This window comes from Myotis daubentonii, chromosome 6, assembly GCF_963259705.1.
Source record: "Myotis daubentonii chromosome 6, mMyoDau2.1, whole genome shotgun sequence".
NCBI classification, from domain to species: Eukaryota; Metazoa; Chordata; class Mammalia; order Chiroptera; family Vespertilionidae; genus Myotis; species Myotis daubentonii.
In genome coordinates, this window is record NC_081845.1 from 64,417,411 (window position 1) to 64,437,303 (window position 19,893).

General features: G+C 39.2%; 1 protein-coding gene across 1 annotated transcript in view; it reads right to left on the reverse strand.

Annotated features, from left to right (window-relative positions):
- Positions 1-2,120: 2,120 nt before the first annotated feature.
- MTO1 (mitochondrial tRNA translation optimization 1) overlaps positions 2,121-19,893 on the reverse strand; it is a 28,570-nt gene continuing 10,797 nt past the window's right edge. Inside the window, exons 4-12 of the mRNA XM_059701176.1 lie at positions 18,962-19,251; positions 15,757-15,869; positions 15,469-15,659; positions 14,972-15,102; positions 14,254-14,458; positions 14,002-14,173; positions 7,292-7,410; positions 4,712-4,872; positions 2,121-3,092 (exon numbers count right to left, since the gene is read on the reverse strand). Of these exons, the coding sequence (XP_059557159.1) occupies positions 2,931-3,092; positions 4,712-4,872; positions 7,292-7,410; positions 14,002-14,173; positions 14,254-14,458; positions 14,972-15,102; positions 15,469-15,659; positions 15,757-15,869; positions 18,962-19,251 (1,544 nt within the window). The 3' untranslated portion in view covers positions 2,121-2,930. The remainder of the gene's footprint in view (positions 3,093-4,711; positions 4,873-7,291; positions 7,411-14,001; positions 14,174-14,253; positions 14,459-14,971; positions 15,103-15,468; positions 15,660-15,756; positions 15,870-18,961; positions 19,252-19,893) is intronic.

Here is a 19,893-nt window from a genome sequence, read left to right on the forward strand (position 1 = left end):
CACTCCATTCACTACTTTTACTCTTCAATTTAATCAGAACAAAGTTTAAAAACAGTGGTTTCCTTTCTAGTGATAAACAATTACCACAGATAGCTTATCTGAAAAAATATGTAGTATTGTAGTAAACATTGCCTCTGCAGTAAGAATTCTGCCCAGAATAGCCATGATAACTAAAGTTATCCTTTTTATGAAATTGCTAAATCAAATATCAAGAACAATCAGTCATGCCCTAGCCCAGCAGTTGCCAACTGGTGGTCCACAGACCACTGATGGTCCGTGAGGTCCAAAAGGTTGGCGACCCTTGTCCTAGCTGGGTTGCTCAGTGGATAGAGCGTTGACCTGCAGATTGAAGGGTCCCAGGTTTGATTCTCGTCAAGGGCACATGCCTGGGTTGTGAGCTCGATTCCCAGTAAGGAGCATGCAAGAGGCAGCCAATCAATGATTCTCTCTCATCATTGATGTTTCTATCTCTCTCTCTGAAATCAATAAAAAGTATATTAAAAAAATAAAAGAGCTCGAACCGGTTTGGTTCAGTGGATAGAGCGTGGGCCTGCGGACTGAAGGGTCCCGGGTTCGATTCCGGTCAAGGGCATGTACCTTGGTTGTGGGCACATCCCCAGTAGGGAGTGTGCAGGAGGCAGCTGATCGATGTTTCTCTCTCATCGACGTTTCTAACTCTCTATCCTTCTCCCTTCCTCTCTGTAAAAAAATCATAAAATAAATAAATAAATAAATAAAAGAACAGCTCTAGCTGGTTTGGCTCTGGGGATAGAGCGTCGGCCTGTGGACTGAAGGGTCCCAGTTCGATTCTGGTCAAGGGCACATGTCGGGCTGCGGGCTCAATCCCCAGTAGGGGGCGTGCAGGAGGCAGCCAATCAATGATTCTCTCTCATCATAGATGTTTCTATCTCTCTCTCCCTCTCCCTTACTCTCTGAAATCAATAAAAATATATTTAAAAAAAAGAATCAGTCACTACTATATGATCAACATTAGAAGTACTTTTTACTTGCTACTGATCTTTTTTTTTTTAATCCTCACCTGAGGACTTTTTTTTTCATTTTTTTCAGAGAGAGTAGAAGGGAGGGAGAGAGAAATATTGATGTGAGAGAGACACATCGACTGGTTGCCTTCCACACCTGTCCTGACCCGGGGCAGGAAGCAAACCCAAAATCCAGATACATGTCCTTGACTGGGAATCAAACCCGAGACCCTTGGGTTTGAGGGCCAATGATCTAACCACTTAGCATACTGGCCAAGGCTTGCTACTGCTCTTGACTGCTTTATGGAAAAACTTAAGTTAGATGAAACAAATCTATGAAAACTGCGCTATATCCAAGTAGCCATATATAATTATAGCAAGATATTTGCCTGCCTCAACCCACAATCATGCTTAACCCCTAGATCTGTAGTCAGAGTGACTTCAGGGTTCTTAGAGCTATCTTAGTACCTGGTTTGGCCTGAAGCTGACTTGGGAAGCATCTCTAGGCTGATGACAGATCTGAGTTTGCATTTCCAGGGACAATTAGGGCCCTCTGGCCCACTTGGCTATATTCTTCCTCCAATCTCTCCAGAAAGGTTCAGGTGTCACCCAAAGGGCCCAGCTGGCCAGCCCACTCTGACCTTATGACTATGTACCATGGAAGTACTGGAACGGACGAGTGATAGCATCATTCTGACTTTCTGTCAATTCTGATTTAAAAACAGGGAAACACTAGTCACCAGTGATTATGGATTTGCCTTCCATGTTAAAAAATTGTATCCATGAGTTCCATATAATATAAAATAACTACCTTTACTTTACTCTGCCTTAATCAGTTTACCAAGAAATTTTCCACACTGTAGATGACAGGAAACTATGATAATTTCCAATTTTTCTATTTTATAGGAATTAATCAACATTCATTAATGTTCAAAGACAATTACTGATGAGGCTTTCCTGTAGAAGTACAGAAATCTTAGAAGTCAACTTTCACCCTCCATACTAGATTCTGATATTGGAAATTAGTTGAATGATTTTGATAATTTTGTGCAGTTTAAAATTTTTAGCTCTAAGAATTTAAGGGTTCTGAAATTGCCTCCTAACCTAGCATAACCAAATAGAAGACTGCTAACTTTCAGAACAAGTTGAAAAATAAGTGTTTTAATTTGGTACAGTTAATGGACAAAATCCTTATGGGTTGAGTAGGCAAATCTGCAAGCTAAGATTTTTTTTTCAGCTTTAGTTTTAGGTCCACTATCTCTCTCTCTCTCTCTCTTTTTTTTAAATATATTTTATTGATTTTTTTACAGAGAGGAAGGGAGGGAGATAGAAACATTGATGAGAGAGAAACATTGATCAGCTGCCTCCTGCACATCTCCTATGGGGGATGTGCCCGCAACCCAGGTACATGCCCTTGACCGGAATCAAACCTAGGACCTTTCAGACCGCAGGCCGATGCTCTATCCACTGAGCCAAACCGGTTTCGGCTCTCTCTCTTTTTAAAAAAGATTTTTTAAATTGATATTTAGAGAAGAAGGGAGAGGGAGAGAGAGCGCAAAGCATCGATATGAGAGCAAAATACCAAGCAGCTGTGCAACCTCGTTGTGTGTGCTCTGACTGGGAATTGAATCATCAACCTTTCAGTACACAGGACATCACCCAACCAACTGAGCCACACCAGCCAGGCCACTATATCTCTCCTTTAATGGGCTTTGCACAAAGTTATATTAATAGGCTCACTGCATTAGAGCACCTGAGAGAAAGAGTATAAATTAAGAGTCTATAACTATTTTTTCAGATGTACAAAAAAAGCACAATAATATCTGTCTTCTTCATACATTAATGACAAAACCATAATAATTAAGGTTTTATAACAGGTGTTAAGTAGAAATACTTCTTATCTCCTATCTATACTCTTACATTGATTATAAGTCTTCGATGAACAGAAAGCTATAACTGTCTCTCTTCAAGTCTGTCTGTATCACATAAGTATTGATCACTTTTGGGCAACTCATTCATAGCTGCCTGTCTTTGCTGAATGGTCTTCACAAATCTGAGCAGATTGACGATGGCAGCAGGTGTCACTCCAGGTATCCGACTTGCAGCCCCAATCTATGAATTGAAACCACAAGAAAAACATAAAGTGAGCTATGTCAAATAAAATTTTCTTCCAGTAACAGTAACAATTTATATATTACAATTTATAAAATATTTTCAAAACTATTATCTTAATGTTTTCAAAATAACTCTATAAAATAGGTAAAGGAAATGTGTTTATTATCTTCTTTTTTTTTAATGGGAAAATGACGCTTAGTGAAATTAAAATGACTTGTCCAAGACCACATAACTAACAGATGTTGGAATACCTACTTTTTCTTTTCATTAAACTAATGTAACATCCCTAGCAGTGTGTTGGGCAGCACCCTATAATTAATCTCAGTATTTCTGTGTTGTATTTTTACAATGAAATATATGAATATTAACTCTAAGTGATGTAAAGACTAGCCTCAGGCCAGTTCAGGTCAGTTTTTTGTGATAATGGATATTTTCTATAACATTTGCACTGTAACAATATTCTGTCCAACATGGTAGCCACTAGCCAAATGTAACCACTGAGCACCTGAATTGTGGCTAATATGAGTGAAGAGTTGAATTTTAATTTTTAAAAATTTTAATTAATGTAAATGGTCTATTTGGCTAGTAGCCATAATTCTGGGCAGTGCAGCCTATGACTATCCATAAAAATATAACCCCAAAACGAATAGTATATATAGAGGTATAAAATTTAATGCTTGTTTCCCTGGTTTCCATGACTACTGCTAGGAATACCATGCCATATTGATGAAATCACTCCTTCCTTTAAAAATCATTAAAAAAATATTTACAGACCATATTTTTGTTAATTGTTCCTTTTTTGTTATGAACCACTATTAAAAACAATGACAAAAAAACCCACTGTCATTAAACTATGGCACACTATCAATTTTTAAGGTACAACTTAGCTTTTCAGAGATGTTAAAATATATGTCTTAGAATCAATAAATACAGCCTATCAGTCTTCAGCTATTTATTAGAAGTTCAATACTATAAACTACAAAGGTTTTTATAGACATTTACAGATGTGTGTACATGCATGTGCAAATACACACACACACGTGGGCTAAAGCATGGGGCAGGAAACCTCTTTGGCTCCCCTTTCTCCTAGTTGCTCCCACGGCCACACTATGGAGCCCCTAGAGAGGGATCCAAGAAGTGATTTGAAAATCACCAAATTATAATCAACCGAATTCTTTTTTTTTTTTTAAATATATCTTATTGATTTTTTACAGAGAGGAAGGGAGAGGGATAGAGAGTCAGAAACATTGATGAGAGAGAAACATCAATCAGCTGCCTCCAGCACATCCCCCACTGGGGATGTGCCCGCAACCAAGGCACATGCCCCTGACCAGAATCGAACCTGGGACCCTTCAGTCCGCAGGCCGACGCTCTATCCACTGAGCCAAACCGGTCAGGGCTCAACCGAATTCTTGACTGGTGGTTATTTAGACTAAGCTTTTTCTTCATAAAAATATATTGACATCTGTCACAGAAAGAGATATTGAAAATAAGAAGTTACATTTTTTATGATGAAATAAACCATTAGTTATGTGACCATGGTAATTCCAGGTTTAAAAAAGAAAGCACTGGCTCTTAATTTACAACCTATTCCTACCCATTGCTCATGTTCTTACCGTCTGTGGGCGACTGAAATGTAGCTTCTCTCGAACTTCATGGGACAAGGACACATCCCTGAGAGTCAAGTAATCTAGGTCTTTTGGCAGCTGGAGAGCTTCATCTCGCTGAATGTCCTTTATTTCTTGTTGCTGATAGGACAATACTGTTTCATAAGTGGCTGGTGAACAAAATAAATTATGTCATGATAGATTACATTAACAAGTTACATTTTTATAACTTTTTATAATTTATAAAGAGCTTTTGCCGCATTATCTCATTCAACACTTAATCTTAACACCATGAGATAGGTGGGGTACATGTTCCCTTTCGCAGATGAGAAATAAAAGCTAAAATAGAGGGAATATCTTACATATTACTACAACATTCTGTCTGGTAGTATACTGCATGCCCTTTTCATTTCAAAAATTTGGAAAATTAAGAGAAATTGTGTGTGTTTCTTCTCAGTGCAAATTTTGGTGGAACATTCCTCAACAGGCTGTGGGTTTGAATTTTAAGTCCTAAAGAACAGATGTTTCTTCAAGAAAATGGTTCTGAATTATGAACATATAAAGCTGTATTTTTTTAATTTAAAGCTTCTCAGATGATAACATAATTTAACTGAGGTTTTACTCAGACGTAAAGTTAAAAAGATAATTCAGCCATTATTTTATAATTAAAGCATTCTGCTCTTAGAAACATAAATTCAAAATTTATTTTAAAACCTAACCTGAGGTAGTCACTCTGTCCTGTTCAAGAAAGTACGTCTTCCCTGAAGGTTTTGGTAGCACCTGCTTCCATCACTTGTCTGGCAGCTCTGAGCCTGGCTCTACCAATGAATTACCCTCTAAATATGGGCATGTCATAATCATTCTGGCCCTCAGTTTCTTTATCTAGAAAATGTAAGTGCTAACTTGGATGACTTCTGATGGTCTTTAATGATAAAAAGGGTGGTTGTGAAGCATAAAGGCCTAGTCAGGCAAGCTAGATTCAATCCCAGCTCTGCCACTAACCAGTTGTGTGTTCTTGGGAAAGTTACCATTTATCTGTAAAATTAAGGTAATAATGCTAATACCTATTCTTCACAGGACATCTATAAGTATCAAAAGAAATAATGCACATAAAGGGCTTAGTACAACATGACAAAATAACAATTTAGTACAACAAACTGTAATACAACTTTATGACTCATGAATAGACTTGGCAAGGGATCATGGAATATAAATGAGAAAACATATATTAAAGTATATTTATTTAATCTTTCAAATATGTATATAGCAAAAACATCAGAGATAATACAAAGAATCTGAAGTTGATTTCTGCCTTTAAGAAACTTAAAGATCCTCTAGTGGAGGATCTGTGAAGTAATTGGAAAACCACTGATAAGTGTTATATTTTAACCTAGTGTGGTTTCTTTTAAGGCATGAATACGAATTAGAGTCTTTATTTACAAACAAGTTAAAAATCATTATTCTGGATTATTCTAACCTGAACCTGGTGATTTATTGGACAAATTAAGTTGCAAATCAAGTTTAAAATGTAGAATTTAATCACTTTTTCCCAGTGCTAAGAGCCTAAACATTCAATAAAGTAACTTTTACTTAATACAGAAATCATAATATTGAAATAAAAGGTCAACATTACTTCTTATACATTAGTACACTACTAGTGTCTGGTTATTTGAAAGAATGATTCTAGAGTTTAAATGGGTTTCCTTTCGTTGCTAGGCTTTTGTTAACTTGCATGGTGGGGTGGCAGGCAGCACTTGGGTCATCCTAGAAAAGCAGCCAAAGCATAGCCAGGTGATAGGCTCTGGAACTGACAGAAGATGCCTCGGCTAGAAAGAATGTAGCATTCTTACCGCCTTCGCTGGGCCCAAGGAGCTTTAAAGTCCTTTCCTGTGTGAACAGCGCATCATCATCCAACTTTTACTACTGTTCTCCCCATCTCATTCTGTTCCTTGCCTTTTTACCACCCCAGGAAAACACTTCCTCTATCAAAATACAGAAGCTGATCTTATTCTCAGTATTTTTATGTTTGAAATTTTTCACAATGAAAACCTTTTAAAAGTCATCTGTAGCTTTGGGAATCAATGCACTGACCCAGGGTAGGACTCAAGAGTATGGATTTCTTTGCCTGATACAAAATAAGTACCTGTTAATGGTAAAATGTTCCAGTATACTGTGAAAGCCAAACATAGTAATATTTTTCTCATTATTAGAATATTATATGAGGAAACTGTAAAAAGGAAGTTAAAAAAAAAAAAGTTGTTGCTTTTTTCTTTAAGGGAGAGATTTACGGTAGTAGTTCCTAAACTTGAAATGTGCACAGTAATCACATGGGGATCTTGTTAAAATGCAGATGTTTACTCAGTGGGTCTGCAGTGGAGCCTGATATTCTGCATTCCTAACGAGCTCCCACGTGTTGCAATGCTCCTAGCCTGGGAACTCCACTTTGAGTAGCACGGAGCCTAAGACTATGCTGGTCCTATGGTAATAATGGCCCCTCTTAAAATAGAGCTCTGCTGTCCATTCATAATTTGTACAAATGGAAAAGAGATAATATATATAGGCATCTTAAGTAAAAGAAGTATTTCCTACCTTCTATTTTCAGTCTTTCAGCTAGCTCTCTACATTCAGTATACTTCTTCAAGGGCTCTGGAACAGCCTTTGCCAATAACTCCAGGTCAACTTCTTCATACTTCAGAACATCTAGAGCTCTGCAAATACACAAAAATTTCATTAACAGAGGGGTCCATACAATATAAGACAGATTAAGAACAGGATTCCTTGGAAATAATAATCTCAGAATAAATAATATCAAAAGACACCTAATTTTTTCCAAGGACAGTGAACAAATGCAGCAGCATCTGCAACACAGAACCTCAATAAGATGTGTGTGATTCTCCCCAACTCCCTTCCCTTATCATGAGAAATGAGTTGTTGGTAAAGTTTGCATTGCTATAATCCATTTTTCCTTTCTTGTAAGGACAGAATATCCTCTGATAACAAGGGTTTGATTGAATTCCCTAAGAATTTATATCTAAGCCATAGCCATGTAAGCCCATGTTCTGTAAGAGAGTCATCCTTTTGCATTCTCGGACCCAACTGAAGGAAGTCTCCTGCTTGCTCCAAGACTGCAAAATATTCTGCACTTTCCCTCTCATTTTGTGTGGTTTTCACAAGGCCCCACTGATCTGTACAGTTTGCCTATATTTACTACTGTAATTCATTTTATTTTTATTTACTAACTTTGATCTTACCCTCTTTTTGTAGATTGCCTTTTTAATAAATGCTGCCCACCCAAAACCAATTAAAACAAGTCATTATCAAATTAACAGGAAGTCAGATCTGCCCATCCAGGGGTCCCAAGTACTCCCAGGCTTCCCACCAATCTTATTTATAGCACATTCTATTATCACAGTCACGCATTACCACCTTTTGCAGATGTCTGACTCATCTATTCCTGAGGAAGCCTGCTCTAGGAAAGTCCAAAAATTCTCTCTCCACAGGAGACTGGACAACTAATTACAGAGGCCTCAGCAGATAAGCTACACTGAACCCATAGAACCAGATGCTCCAAAAGGGTAATGGTTATCAATTTCAGAAATTATAGAACACTAGAGGCCCAGTGCATATATTTGTGCACGGGTGGGGTCCCTTGGCCTGGCTGGCGATCAGGGCTGATTGGGGCCATCTTGCCCAGTCCTGATCAGGGCCCATTGGGGCTGGCCAGCCAGGGGGAGGGACTGTGGGAGGTTGGCTGGCCGCAGGAGGTTGGCTGTGGGAGTGCACTGCGTTGAGCGTCTGCCCCCTGGTGGTCAGTCAGTGCATGTCATAGTTATGGGCCGGTTGTAATGGTCACTTAGGCTTTTATATATATAGATAACGGAATGCACTTCCTAATGACTAACCCAAAAAAAGAGTTACTTTGGAATCAAATAGGGTTGTGACCTCAAATAAGAACCCCTGACCATCTAACTTATTAAAAAAACAACAACCCTGGAGAAACTAAGATGGCGGCATAGGGAAACACCGAAATTGCTGCCTCCTACAACTTCAAAACGCAATAAAAAGACAAAACGGACATCATCCAAAACTTGCAGGAAGGCTGGCGGAGTGGAAATTCTACAACTAGAAGGAAAGAGAAAGGCACATTGAGGGTCAGGAGCTGCGGAAGTAAAGTGCAAAGGTACGGAGGCTCGAGAGTGCGCGGAAAGGGGCTGGTACCTGAGGACGCAGCTGTCTTTTTGAATCGGGAGGGAGTCACAAGCTCCCGACTGCTCTGAACTCCGGTTCCGGGAAGTCTCTGGGGACCTAGGACTCATACGGGGAGAAACTGGACTGTCTGGCAGCAGGCAGAACTCGGAACTCAAGGGCGGCTTTCCCTCAGAGGTGCTTGCAGCAATTGGATTGTTCGGGACACTGAGACACGCGCGGCCTCTTAGGGCAGGGCTGAGAATCCGCCATAGTTCCTTGCTCCGCCCTTTGATTCAATGAGACCCCGCCCCACCCAGGCTGCGGCAGAGGCTTTTGCATATGAATGCCCTGGCCCTTTGCAACCTGAAAATTACCTAACAAACTGCAGTGGGGCCACAGACCCAGAACTTCCAAGAGAAGGCCCAAGGCCCCACAGCAGCTTGCATTGCTTCACAGCTGGGCCTCATCAGGGCACCTCCAAACTCCAAAAAAGGACGGGGAATCTGCAGTTCTCTCCATAGCTCCTGCTGGGTAACCTCCAAGAGCCAGTGTACCCAGTGGTCAGAGGGGGACCATCCGGATTACAACTCCTCAGATCCATAAGGGACACACCCAGGGGGCAGACTCAGTGAGCACCAAAGCCCCACTGAAGCAAGTCTTGCCCCAGAAGAGTGTCTTCAGCACAGAAGTTCTCCCACTGCAGACACAGTCGATTCTCACTGCCAATTGGCCTGGAGGTCAATTCCTCCCAGTGAGCCTACAACAACCAAGGCATAACTACAACAAGACTGTGCACAAAGCCCAAAAGGGGGTGCACCAAGAGTGTCCACCTCAGGTAACGGGGAGGCTGAGCCACTGGGCCCTACAGGACACCTAGCACAGAAAGCCACTCTATCAACACAGGGAAGCATAAAAAATGCAGAGACAAAGAAACAGGTCACAAATGACAGAAATGGAGGAAAGCAAACGACTGGATATAGAGTTCAAAACCACGTTTATAAGGTTTTTCAAGAATTTTATGGAAACCGCTGATAAATTTAGTGAGACCCTCAAGAAATCTAGTGAGACCCTCGAGGATATGAAAAAGGACCAACTAGAAATTAAGCATACACTGACTGAAATAAAAAATAATATACAGAGATCCAACAGCAGACAAGAGGATCCCAAGAATCAAGTCAAAGATTTGAAATACAAAGAAACAAAAAATACCCAACCGAAAAAGAAAAAAGAAAAAAGATTCAAAAAATATGAAGATAGTGTAAGGAGCCTGTGGGACAACTTCAAGCGTACCAACATCAGAATTATAGGTATACCAGAAGAAGAGAGAGGGCAAGATATTAAAAACCTATTTGAAGAAATAATGACAGAAAACTTCCCCTACCTGGTGAAAGAAATAGACTTACAAGTCCAGGAAGCGCAGAGAACCCCAAACAAAAGGAATCCAAAGAGGACCACACCAAGACACATCATAATTAAAATGCCAAGAGCAAAAGACAAAGAGAGAATCTTAAAAGCAGCAAGAGAAAAACAGTCAGTTACCTAAAAGGGAGTACCCATACGACTGTCAGCTGATTTCTCAACAGAAACCATGCAGGCCAGAAGAGAGTGGCAAGAAATATTCAAAGTGATGAATAGCAAGAACCTACAACCAAGATTGCTTTATCCAGCAAAGCTATCATTCAGAATAGAAGGTCAGATAAAGAGCTTCACAGATAAGAAAAAGCTAAAGGAGTTCATTACCACCAAACCAGCATTATATGAAATGCTGAAAGGTATTCTTTAAGAAGAGGAAGAAAAAAAAGGAACTCTTACCATTTGCCACAGCATGGATGGAACTGGAGAGCGGATAAATACCACATGATCTCACTCATTTGTGGAATATAACGAACAACATAAACTGATGAACAAGGACTGATCCAGAGACGGAGAGGCATTGATTGGACTGTCAGGCCTTGGAGGGAAGGTAGGGGAGGGTGGGGGTAAGGGGGAAAGATCAACCAAAGGACTTATATGCAAGCATATAGGCCTAACCAATGGACACGAACAACCGGGGGGGGGGGGTGAGGACATGAGCGGGGGGGGGGAGGGGGTAACGTGGGGATAAGGACACATATGTAATATCTTAATCAATAAAAAATATATTTTAAAAAAAAAGAACAACCCTTTGTTTATAAGGCTTGGTTCACAGGTACAGACTTAAAGACATGCTCTGAGTCAAGCCTAAGTCTCAGAGTACAGAGGTCTGGCACACTTCAACAGAAGATAAGAGAACTTCTGAGCTGCCTAACTCATCAATGGGTTTCTATGTAATCCTGACAGGAAATGAATGTGCACATGCATTTGTGTATCTCTCTAGTTAAAATGCCTGCTCAACCCAGCTGGTGTGGCTCAATGGTTGAGCATTGACCTATGAACCAGAAGGTTTGATTCCTGGTCAGAGCACATGCTTGGGTTGCGGGCTCGATCCCCACTGGGGAGTGTGTAGGAAGCAGCCAATCAATGGTTCTCTCTCATCTTTGATGTCTCTCTCTCGCTCTCTCTTTTCCTTTCTCTCTGAAATCAATTAAAAAAAAAATGCCTGCTCAACTTGTCAGTGCTTGGCACAGAGCCTGGCATGTATGTAGTAAAAGCCATCAATGTATTTTGACCAACTTTCTATCTTTTTAGTTTTATATACCGAGGCATTGATAAAGTGAGTTCATTTAGGATATTAAATGTCAACGTAATCAAAATATAATTTTTTATTTTTATTTGTATTTTATTGATTTTTTACAGAGAGGAAGGGAGAGGGACAGAGAGTTAGAAACATCAATGAGAGAGAAACATCGATCAGCTGCCTCCTGCACATCTCCTATTGGGGATATGCCCACAACCAAGGTACATGCCCTTGACCAGAATCGAACCTGGGACCTTTCAGTCCGCAGGCCGATGCTCTATCCACAGAGCCAAACCGGTCTCGGCTGATAGCATTTTTATACACCAATAATGAACCCTCAGAAAAAGAAACTAAAAAAAAACCAATACCATTTACCATCGCAACAACAAAAAGATAGTATACTTGGGAATAAACTTGACCAAGGAGGTAAAAGACCTATACTCAGAAAAATTTAGAACAATGAAAAAGGAAATAGAGGAAGACCCAAAAAAGTGGAAGCATATACCGTGTTCATAGATTGGAAGAATTAACATCATTAAAATGTCCACACTACCTCCAGCAGCGGTTCCCAACCTGTGGGTCGTGACCCCTTTGGGGGGTCGAACGACCCTTTCACAGGGGTCGCCTAAGACCATCGGAAAACACATATATAATTACATATTGTTTTTGTGATTCATCACTATGCTTTAATTATGTTCAATTTGTAACACTGAAATTGGGGGTCACCACAACATGAGGAACTGTATTAAAGGGTTGCGGCATTAGGAAGGTTGAGAACCACTGACCTAGAGCAATCTAGAGATTCAATGCAATCCCTATTAAAATATCAATAGCATATTTCACAGCTCTAGAACAAATATTCCAAAAACTTACATGGAACCAAAAAAGACCCTGAATAGCAACAGCAATCTTGAGAATTAACAAAGTTGGAAGGATCACAATACCAGATATCAAACTATACTACAAAGCCACTATAATCAAAAGAGCCTGGTGCTGGCACAAGAACAGGTATATAGACAAATGGAACAGACTAGAGATCCTAGAAATTGACCCATGACAATATGGCCAATTAATATTTGACAAAGAAGGTAAAAGCATACAATGGATTAAATATAGTCTCTTTAATAAATGGTGCTGGGTAAATTGGACAGGTACATAAAAAAAACAAAACTAGACAACCAACTTACACTATACATAAAAATAAACTCAAAATGGATAAAAGACATAAATGTAAGACATGAAACCATAAAAATCCTAGAAGAAAACATAGGCAGTAAAATCTCATTTTTACTGATACATTGCCTAGGGCAAGGGAAACAAAGGAAAAAATTAACAAATGGGACTACATCCAGCTAAAAAGTTTCTGTACAGCAAAAGAAGCCATCAACAAAATGAAAAGGGAGCCCACTGTATGGGAAAACATACTTGCCAATGATACGTCTGATAAGAGTTTAATTTCCAAAATATACAAAGAACCCATACATCTCAACACCAGGAAGACAAACAATCCAATTAAAAAATGGACAAAGGATCTGAATAGACACTTCTCCAAAGAGGACATACAGATGGCCAATAGACCCATGAAAAAATGCTCAAAGTCACTAATCATCAGGGAGAGGCAAATTAAAGTGACAATGAGCTATCACCTCATACCTGCCAGAATGGCTACTATCAATAAATCAACAAACAACAAGTGCTGGTGAGGATGTGGAGAAATGGGAACCCTAATACGCTGCTGGTGGAAATGCAGACTGGTATAGCCACTGTGGAAATCAGTATAGAGGTTCCTCAAAAAACTATAAATGAATCTGCCATTTAATCCAGTGATCCCACTTCTGGGACTATATCCTAAGAATACCAAAACACCATTCTGAAAGAATATATACATCCCAAGTTTCATGGAAGCATTATTTACAATAGCTAAGATCTGGAAAACAGCCCAAGAGCCCTTCAGTAGGTGAATGGATAAAAAAGCTGTGGTACATTTACACAATGGAATACTACACAGCTGTAAAGAAGGATCTCTTACCCTTTGAGACAACATGGAGGATCCCAGAGACTATTATGCTAAGTGAAATATGTCAGTCAGAGAAAGACAAATATTACATAATCTCACTTGTAAGTGGAATCTAATGAACAAAATAAACTGACAAACAAAATAGATCCAGTGACATGGAAGCAGGCAACAGACTGATAATTCTCAGAGGGAAATGGGAGCGGGGAGGAAGAGATGAACCAAAGAACATATATGCATATATACATAACCCATGGTGAAGGCCTTGGGAGGGGGCAAGAGGAGGGAGGGGACAAGAAGGGGATATCTGTAATACTTTCAACAATAAAGATAAATTTTAAAAAAATGAGTAGGGAGTCTTTAATATCTCTCTGAAATGATCTCATTTTTCTGTAAATCCTGTAATTTGTAAGTTCTGTAATTGATATTAAAAATGCATACCTGAGAGATACAACTTTACCCATACTTATAGAAGCCTCTGGGATTAACTTTTTCCATTTAGAACTTGAAAACTCAATGGATTTCAACACAGAAATGCCTTCTTCTAAAGAAGACTTCATCCAAGAAGCTCTTGCATATCTTTGTTGGGACACACAGCCAGCTTCCTTATACCCTAAAGAAGGGAGGAGAGAACATAATGAGAGAGGTCTGAGAGAAGAGTGAATCTGGTTGGCAGACTCAGTGAAGAGTTACCTCGGAATGTGAGGCGGCTGTCAGCATTATCAGGGCGCAGTGACAAACGGAACTCTGCTCGACTGGTAAACATTCGGTATGGTTCATTAGTGCCCTGTGTGGTGAGGTCATCAATCAGGACTCCTATGTAGCCTTCCGTTCGGCTAACGACAAAAGGAGGCTTGCGTCTGACCCGAAGACTTGCATTGATTCCAGCTATCACACCCTATAAGAGGACTGAAATGTTTAAAAGGCCATTATGAATTGAATAAAGAGCTGTCCTGTTCAGAACACTACCTAGAAAAAAATAGCCTGGGGCAGTAAGAAAGCAAGCACTGCCCAGAATGGACAGACTCAGGCAGAAAATCTGAACCTTATTCAGAAACAGAATATGGGTAACGTACCACTTTACAACGCTATGATTCATTCAATACATGCCTAAAAACTTTTCTAGCCATTTCCCGCTTTTAAGTAAAAGGAATATAAATTCCCACTTAATAAGAATAATATATGATCATTTTCAGTAAAGTTATTTTAAAAGAGTAATAAAGCCGCAAGTGTTTTTTTAAAAATTCTATTGTATACAGTAACCATCTCCACATAACCTGAAACAGAAATGTCTTCTATTAGTTATGTGTTGTATCTAAGATCTATATGATTATCGTAACAGGCATTAAAAGGAGGAACACTGGTTAAATAGTCCCTTTCTGTTGACATTAACATTTGAAAAAAATCTTACTTGAGCTGCAGCTTCCTCATAACCAGTAGTGCCATTTATCTGTCCAGCGAAGAAAAGCCGTTGCACCAAATGAGTCTCGAGAGAAGGAGTGATCTGACGGGGGTCTAAGTAATCATACTGAACACCATAGCCTGACCAAAGAATAAATGGTACAAAGTAAGTAAAAACAGAGCTGGATTTGTCTCAAGGTAGAGATGCAAAGATTATCATTAAATGCTCTTTAAAAATGGACACAGACACTGATGGGGGGATGAAGGAGGGCAAGTGCCGGAGGGTAGGAGAGGCTAGGGGGGTCAATGGGGGGAAAAGGAGATATAAAGTATTACTATTTGTAATACTTTAAACAATAAAAGAAAAAAATGAAGACTATTTTAAATGTCAAGTTGTTGGGCTTTGTCTTCTGAGGCTCTAAGCAGCCCTGACTGCAGTTACCATCTCCTCACTATCTGCTAAGGCGATGCTGAGCTCCTACTGAAGGGCGCCGTGATTCTCTTTACCTGGCTGGATCATTTTAGCTTTCTCCAAGCCTCTGATGCATGTGATCATTTTCTCCTGTAATTCAGCTGGTAGCGTCACAGATAACCCTTGGGGGTAGATGAGGTCAGAGTCTATTCCTTCAGGTTCCAACCAAACCTGATGTATACGGTTTGGAAAACGCAAAACCTTTGATTCAATGGAAGGACAGTATCTAGAACAGGACATTGAAATAAAAAAATTTAATGAAACAAACGAAAGAGGCTGGCATCATTTCTTAAAGTAATTGAGCAGTGGCACTTTTTCCTTACCGGGGTCCTTTTGTAGTTTCCTTAATGTGACTATTAAGGTGCAGGTTCTCAAGGATAATCTCATCCACTCTAGGGTTGGTGTGAGTCAAGTAACACAGCAGCTGATCTTCTGGCTAAAACACATGAATTAGTTATAGCACTTTTGCCTCTCTACTAGTTTGCTTCTTATTCAAATAGACTGCACACATAATATTGGATGATGTTAAGAAATGATGTTGTTGCTGGATGTGATAATGATATTATGGTTAATGTTTATAACATTTTTATCTGTTAAAGACATATAACTAAGTATTTATAAGTGAAATGATGAGATATTTGAGACTGTTGCTTAAAATCAGCAAGAAGAAAGTGATAAGGGAAGATAAAACAAGAATGCCAAAAAAAGTTATTTGTGGAAGCTGGGTGATGGACACACAGATTCATTATACTATTTCTTCTATTCTCTATAAACTTAAATTTTATAATACAAGTTTTAAAATACACATACCAAGAAAGTGTCACAATTTATATTTTCCCAAAGCAAAAATATAAAAATGAGTTTTCAAAAAAAAACACACAACAATATTTGAAGCCACTCATTAGGATAACACAAGAAACTAGGGCCATCAATTATTAGTCCTCAATTCTAAAAACACAACATACTATTTTTTTTTTAATATTCAAAAGACAAGGCAAAAGTAACCTGTCACTATTGTGAAAAACTGAAGAATTATTTCAGATGAAAGAGAAATGATGGCCCTAGCCAGTTTGGCTCAGTGGATAGAGTGTCAGCCTGCGGACTGAAGGGTCCCAGGTTCAATTCCGGCCAAGAGCACATGCCCAGGTTATGGGCTTGATCCCCAGTGGGGGGCATATAAGAGGCCGCCAATCAATGATTTTCTCTCATCATTGATGTTGCTATCTCTCTTTTCCTCTCCCTTCCTCTCTGAAATCATAAAAGAAATATATTTTTAAAAAAGAGAGAAATGATGATTAAATATATGATCCTAGATTGGAAAAAAAATGGTTGCTATATTATAGGACAATATTGGGATAATCAGTAAAATCTGATTATGGACATTATATTATAATTCATGCACAGGTGGGGTCTGACCAGGACGATCAGGCTGGCCAGCCAGGGAGAGGGGCCACAGGCAGTTGGCCGGCTGGCCCTGCCCTCTGGTCGAACTCCCAGTTGAACTTCTGGCCAAACTCCAGGCTGAGGGGACAATTTGCATATTATCCTTTTATTATATAGGATAACACTATTGAATCAATGTTAAATTCCCCAAATTTCATCACTGAATTGAAGTTCTATAAGAGAATGTTTTTGTGTTTAGTTCAGATACAGACGGAAGTATTTAGGGGTGAAGGATCATGATCTTTGCAATTTGCTCTCAAATGTATCAAACAAAAAAGAAGAGTCAGAATGACACACACACACAGAGTGGCCAGATTATTATGACCACCTGATGTTTGTAGGCAAATTAGCCATACACTGCATCTTATGGGATATGGAAGCTGAAGGCCTGTTCAAACACCTTTGCTGTCTGCAGTTACCAAGATAAAACGTCTCCAATTCGCACAGGAACACAAGGATTGGACAGTCGAGCATTGGGAAAAAGTCATGTAGTCCGATAAATCACGTTTCCAGTTGCATCATGCAGATGGCAGAGTGAGAATTTGGCAGAAACAGCATGAAAGCATGCACCCCATATGCATGAGTACAACCCTTCAAGCTGGTGGGGGCAGTGTTTGGTTTGGGGCATGTTTTCCTGGCATGATTTGGGCCCTTTAATTCGTGTGGAACAACGTCTGAATAGCACAACATATTTAAGTATCGTTGCTGATCAAGTTCATCCTATCATGTTGATGGCATATCCCAATGGAGATGGCTTCTTCCAACAAGACAATACGCCATGCCATGGTGCTCATATTGTGCAGGAGTGGTTTCAAGAACATGAAGGAGACTTTACCTTGCTTAGGTGGCCTCCACAATCACCAGATCTCAATCCAATTGAGCATTTGTGGGATGAAGTTAAAAGAGCCATCAGGCACCTGGTTCCACAACCATCAAATCTCACAGAATTGGACAGTGCTATTGATCAGGCATGGTGTCAGATTCCTCGCATCACCTTTCAACATCTCGTGGAATCAATGCCAAGAAGAATTGCCACAGTATTGAAGGCAAAAGGTGGCCTAACAAAGTACTAATGGGGTGGTCATAATAATCTGGCCACTCATCATAATATATATCCACATTCAAAGGCTGTTAAATCATTTTGTTTACCCATATCTTCAGAAAAGAAATCACTTCTAATGTCGTGGTAAACAACTGGCTTCCCTATTTATAATGGTCTGGCCCTCTAGCAACTTCAGCGCAAAATTACAGGTAATTTGCCTACAAACGTCAGGTGGTCATAATAATCTGGACACTCAGTGTGTGTATGTATGTATACATATATATACATACATACACACATATAGATATGTATCTAGAGAGAGAAATATGGTAAATTATTAACAATGGGTGAATTTCAATTGTTTATAGGAGATTGTTTTAGCTACCTTGCAACTTTTCTGTAGGTCTGAGATTGTTTCAAAAAGTTTAAATAGGCAACGTTACTGAAGTAATGAAACTTAAGAACATACGGAGAAATGACCCAATCAGCTAAATTAATCCTTTTAAAGATCCTTTTTTTTTATACACTAAGTAATAGTGATGTAAAGTGCATTGCTACTCAAAGAAAGAGAGAGAGATCACAAAAGAAAGAGAGAGAGAGAAGGAGGGAGGGAGGCAGGAAGATGTGTTAGGCTATACAGACAGTCCTCGGGCTACGTCGGCACGTACGTCATTTTGTGGTTATATCGCCATCTCCCATTTATTAAAAAAAAAAAAAAATTCCATCATTTCGATGTATGTACATATGTGCTTTATGTTTTTTATTATTTATTTACCACAAGTAAAGGTCAGGAATTGTTATCTTTCTTTTAATTTTTTTTTTTTTACTGTTTCACTTCATTACTGCTGTGTATGTGCTCCATGTGAGTGCCGTAGGTGCTTATGTAGGTGGGTTCCGACTTACAGCGAAAATCGCTTTACGTTGCACCATAGGAACCACAGAAACCATAGGAATGGATCTCCGACATAACCCGAGGACCTACTGTATCCTTCTGTGAATGGCCACTATTTAGCTGTAAAGCCAAATTTTCATAATTATCTTACCTTAATCCACACTGTTTCATTAATAAAGCTGAATGGTATGGATGGATTATCTGGTGTCTGCTTGTTTAGAATACTGAAATTAATGGACTCTTTGGCAATTCGGGGTGGAGTCCCAGTCTTCAATCTTCCCACAACAAACCCCAACTTCTCTAGAGTCTGAGCCAACCCAATGGAAGGCTGGTCTCCTAAACGTCCTGCCGGATGCATCTCCAATCCAATTACAATCATGCCTCTCAGAAATGTCCCAGCAGTCAGAATCACGCTGTCTGCATATACTTTGCTTCCATCCACTAAAGGACAGGAAAGACAGTAAAAATCATGTTCTAATTGTACTATGGATCAAACTGAAATCTGACTACTTTACATTAGTACAGAAAAACTTTCTCTTTAGAAACCTGAGAAATAATTTCAAATGAGTAAGAAGGCTACATGTTATCAATCTCTAGAATCCAAGAAAGTTGGGAGGGAGAACATAATGTACTACCATCTATTCATATGTTCCTAAAATTATACCAGCACTGAAAAAGATTAAATCAATTGATTTTAAAAATTAATTAATGTAAGACTTCTGGTTACCAGTAAATCTGATAGACTACCTCATATAATTCCTTCTTCCTCCTGAAACTTCAAGAAAATGAAATAAAGGGGCAAAAGGGGTATAAAACCACAAGGACAATGAATGGGAGAGAGCTTGCCAAAAGATGAGACATTTAAAAATATTTTTAGAAGACAAAGTGGTTGGAAAAGTGATTAATGATCTAGCAAATGGGAGAAGACTATAAATCAAGAATCTGAAGAGAATACACCAATGGGGATGAACTAATTAGCCCTACAAAGCCCAGAAATGGGAAACTGAGGAATGTAGGAATGAAGCTTGGGGCTGAAATGAAGAGAAATAGTTGAAATCTACACATAAAGGTTATATCTGCAGA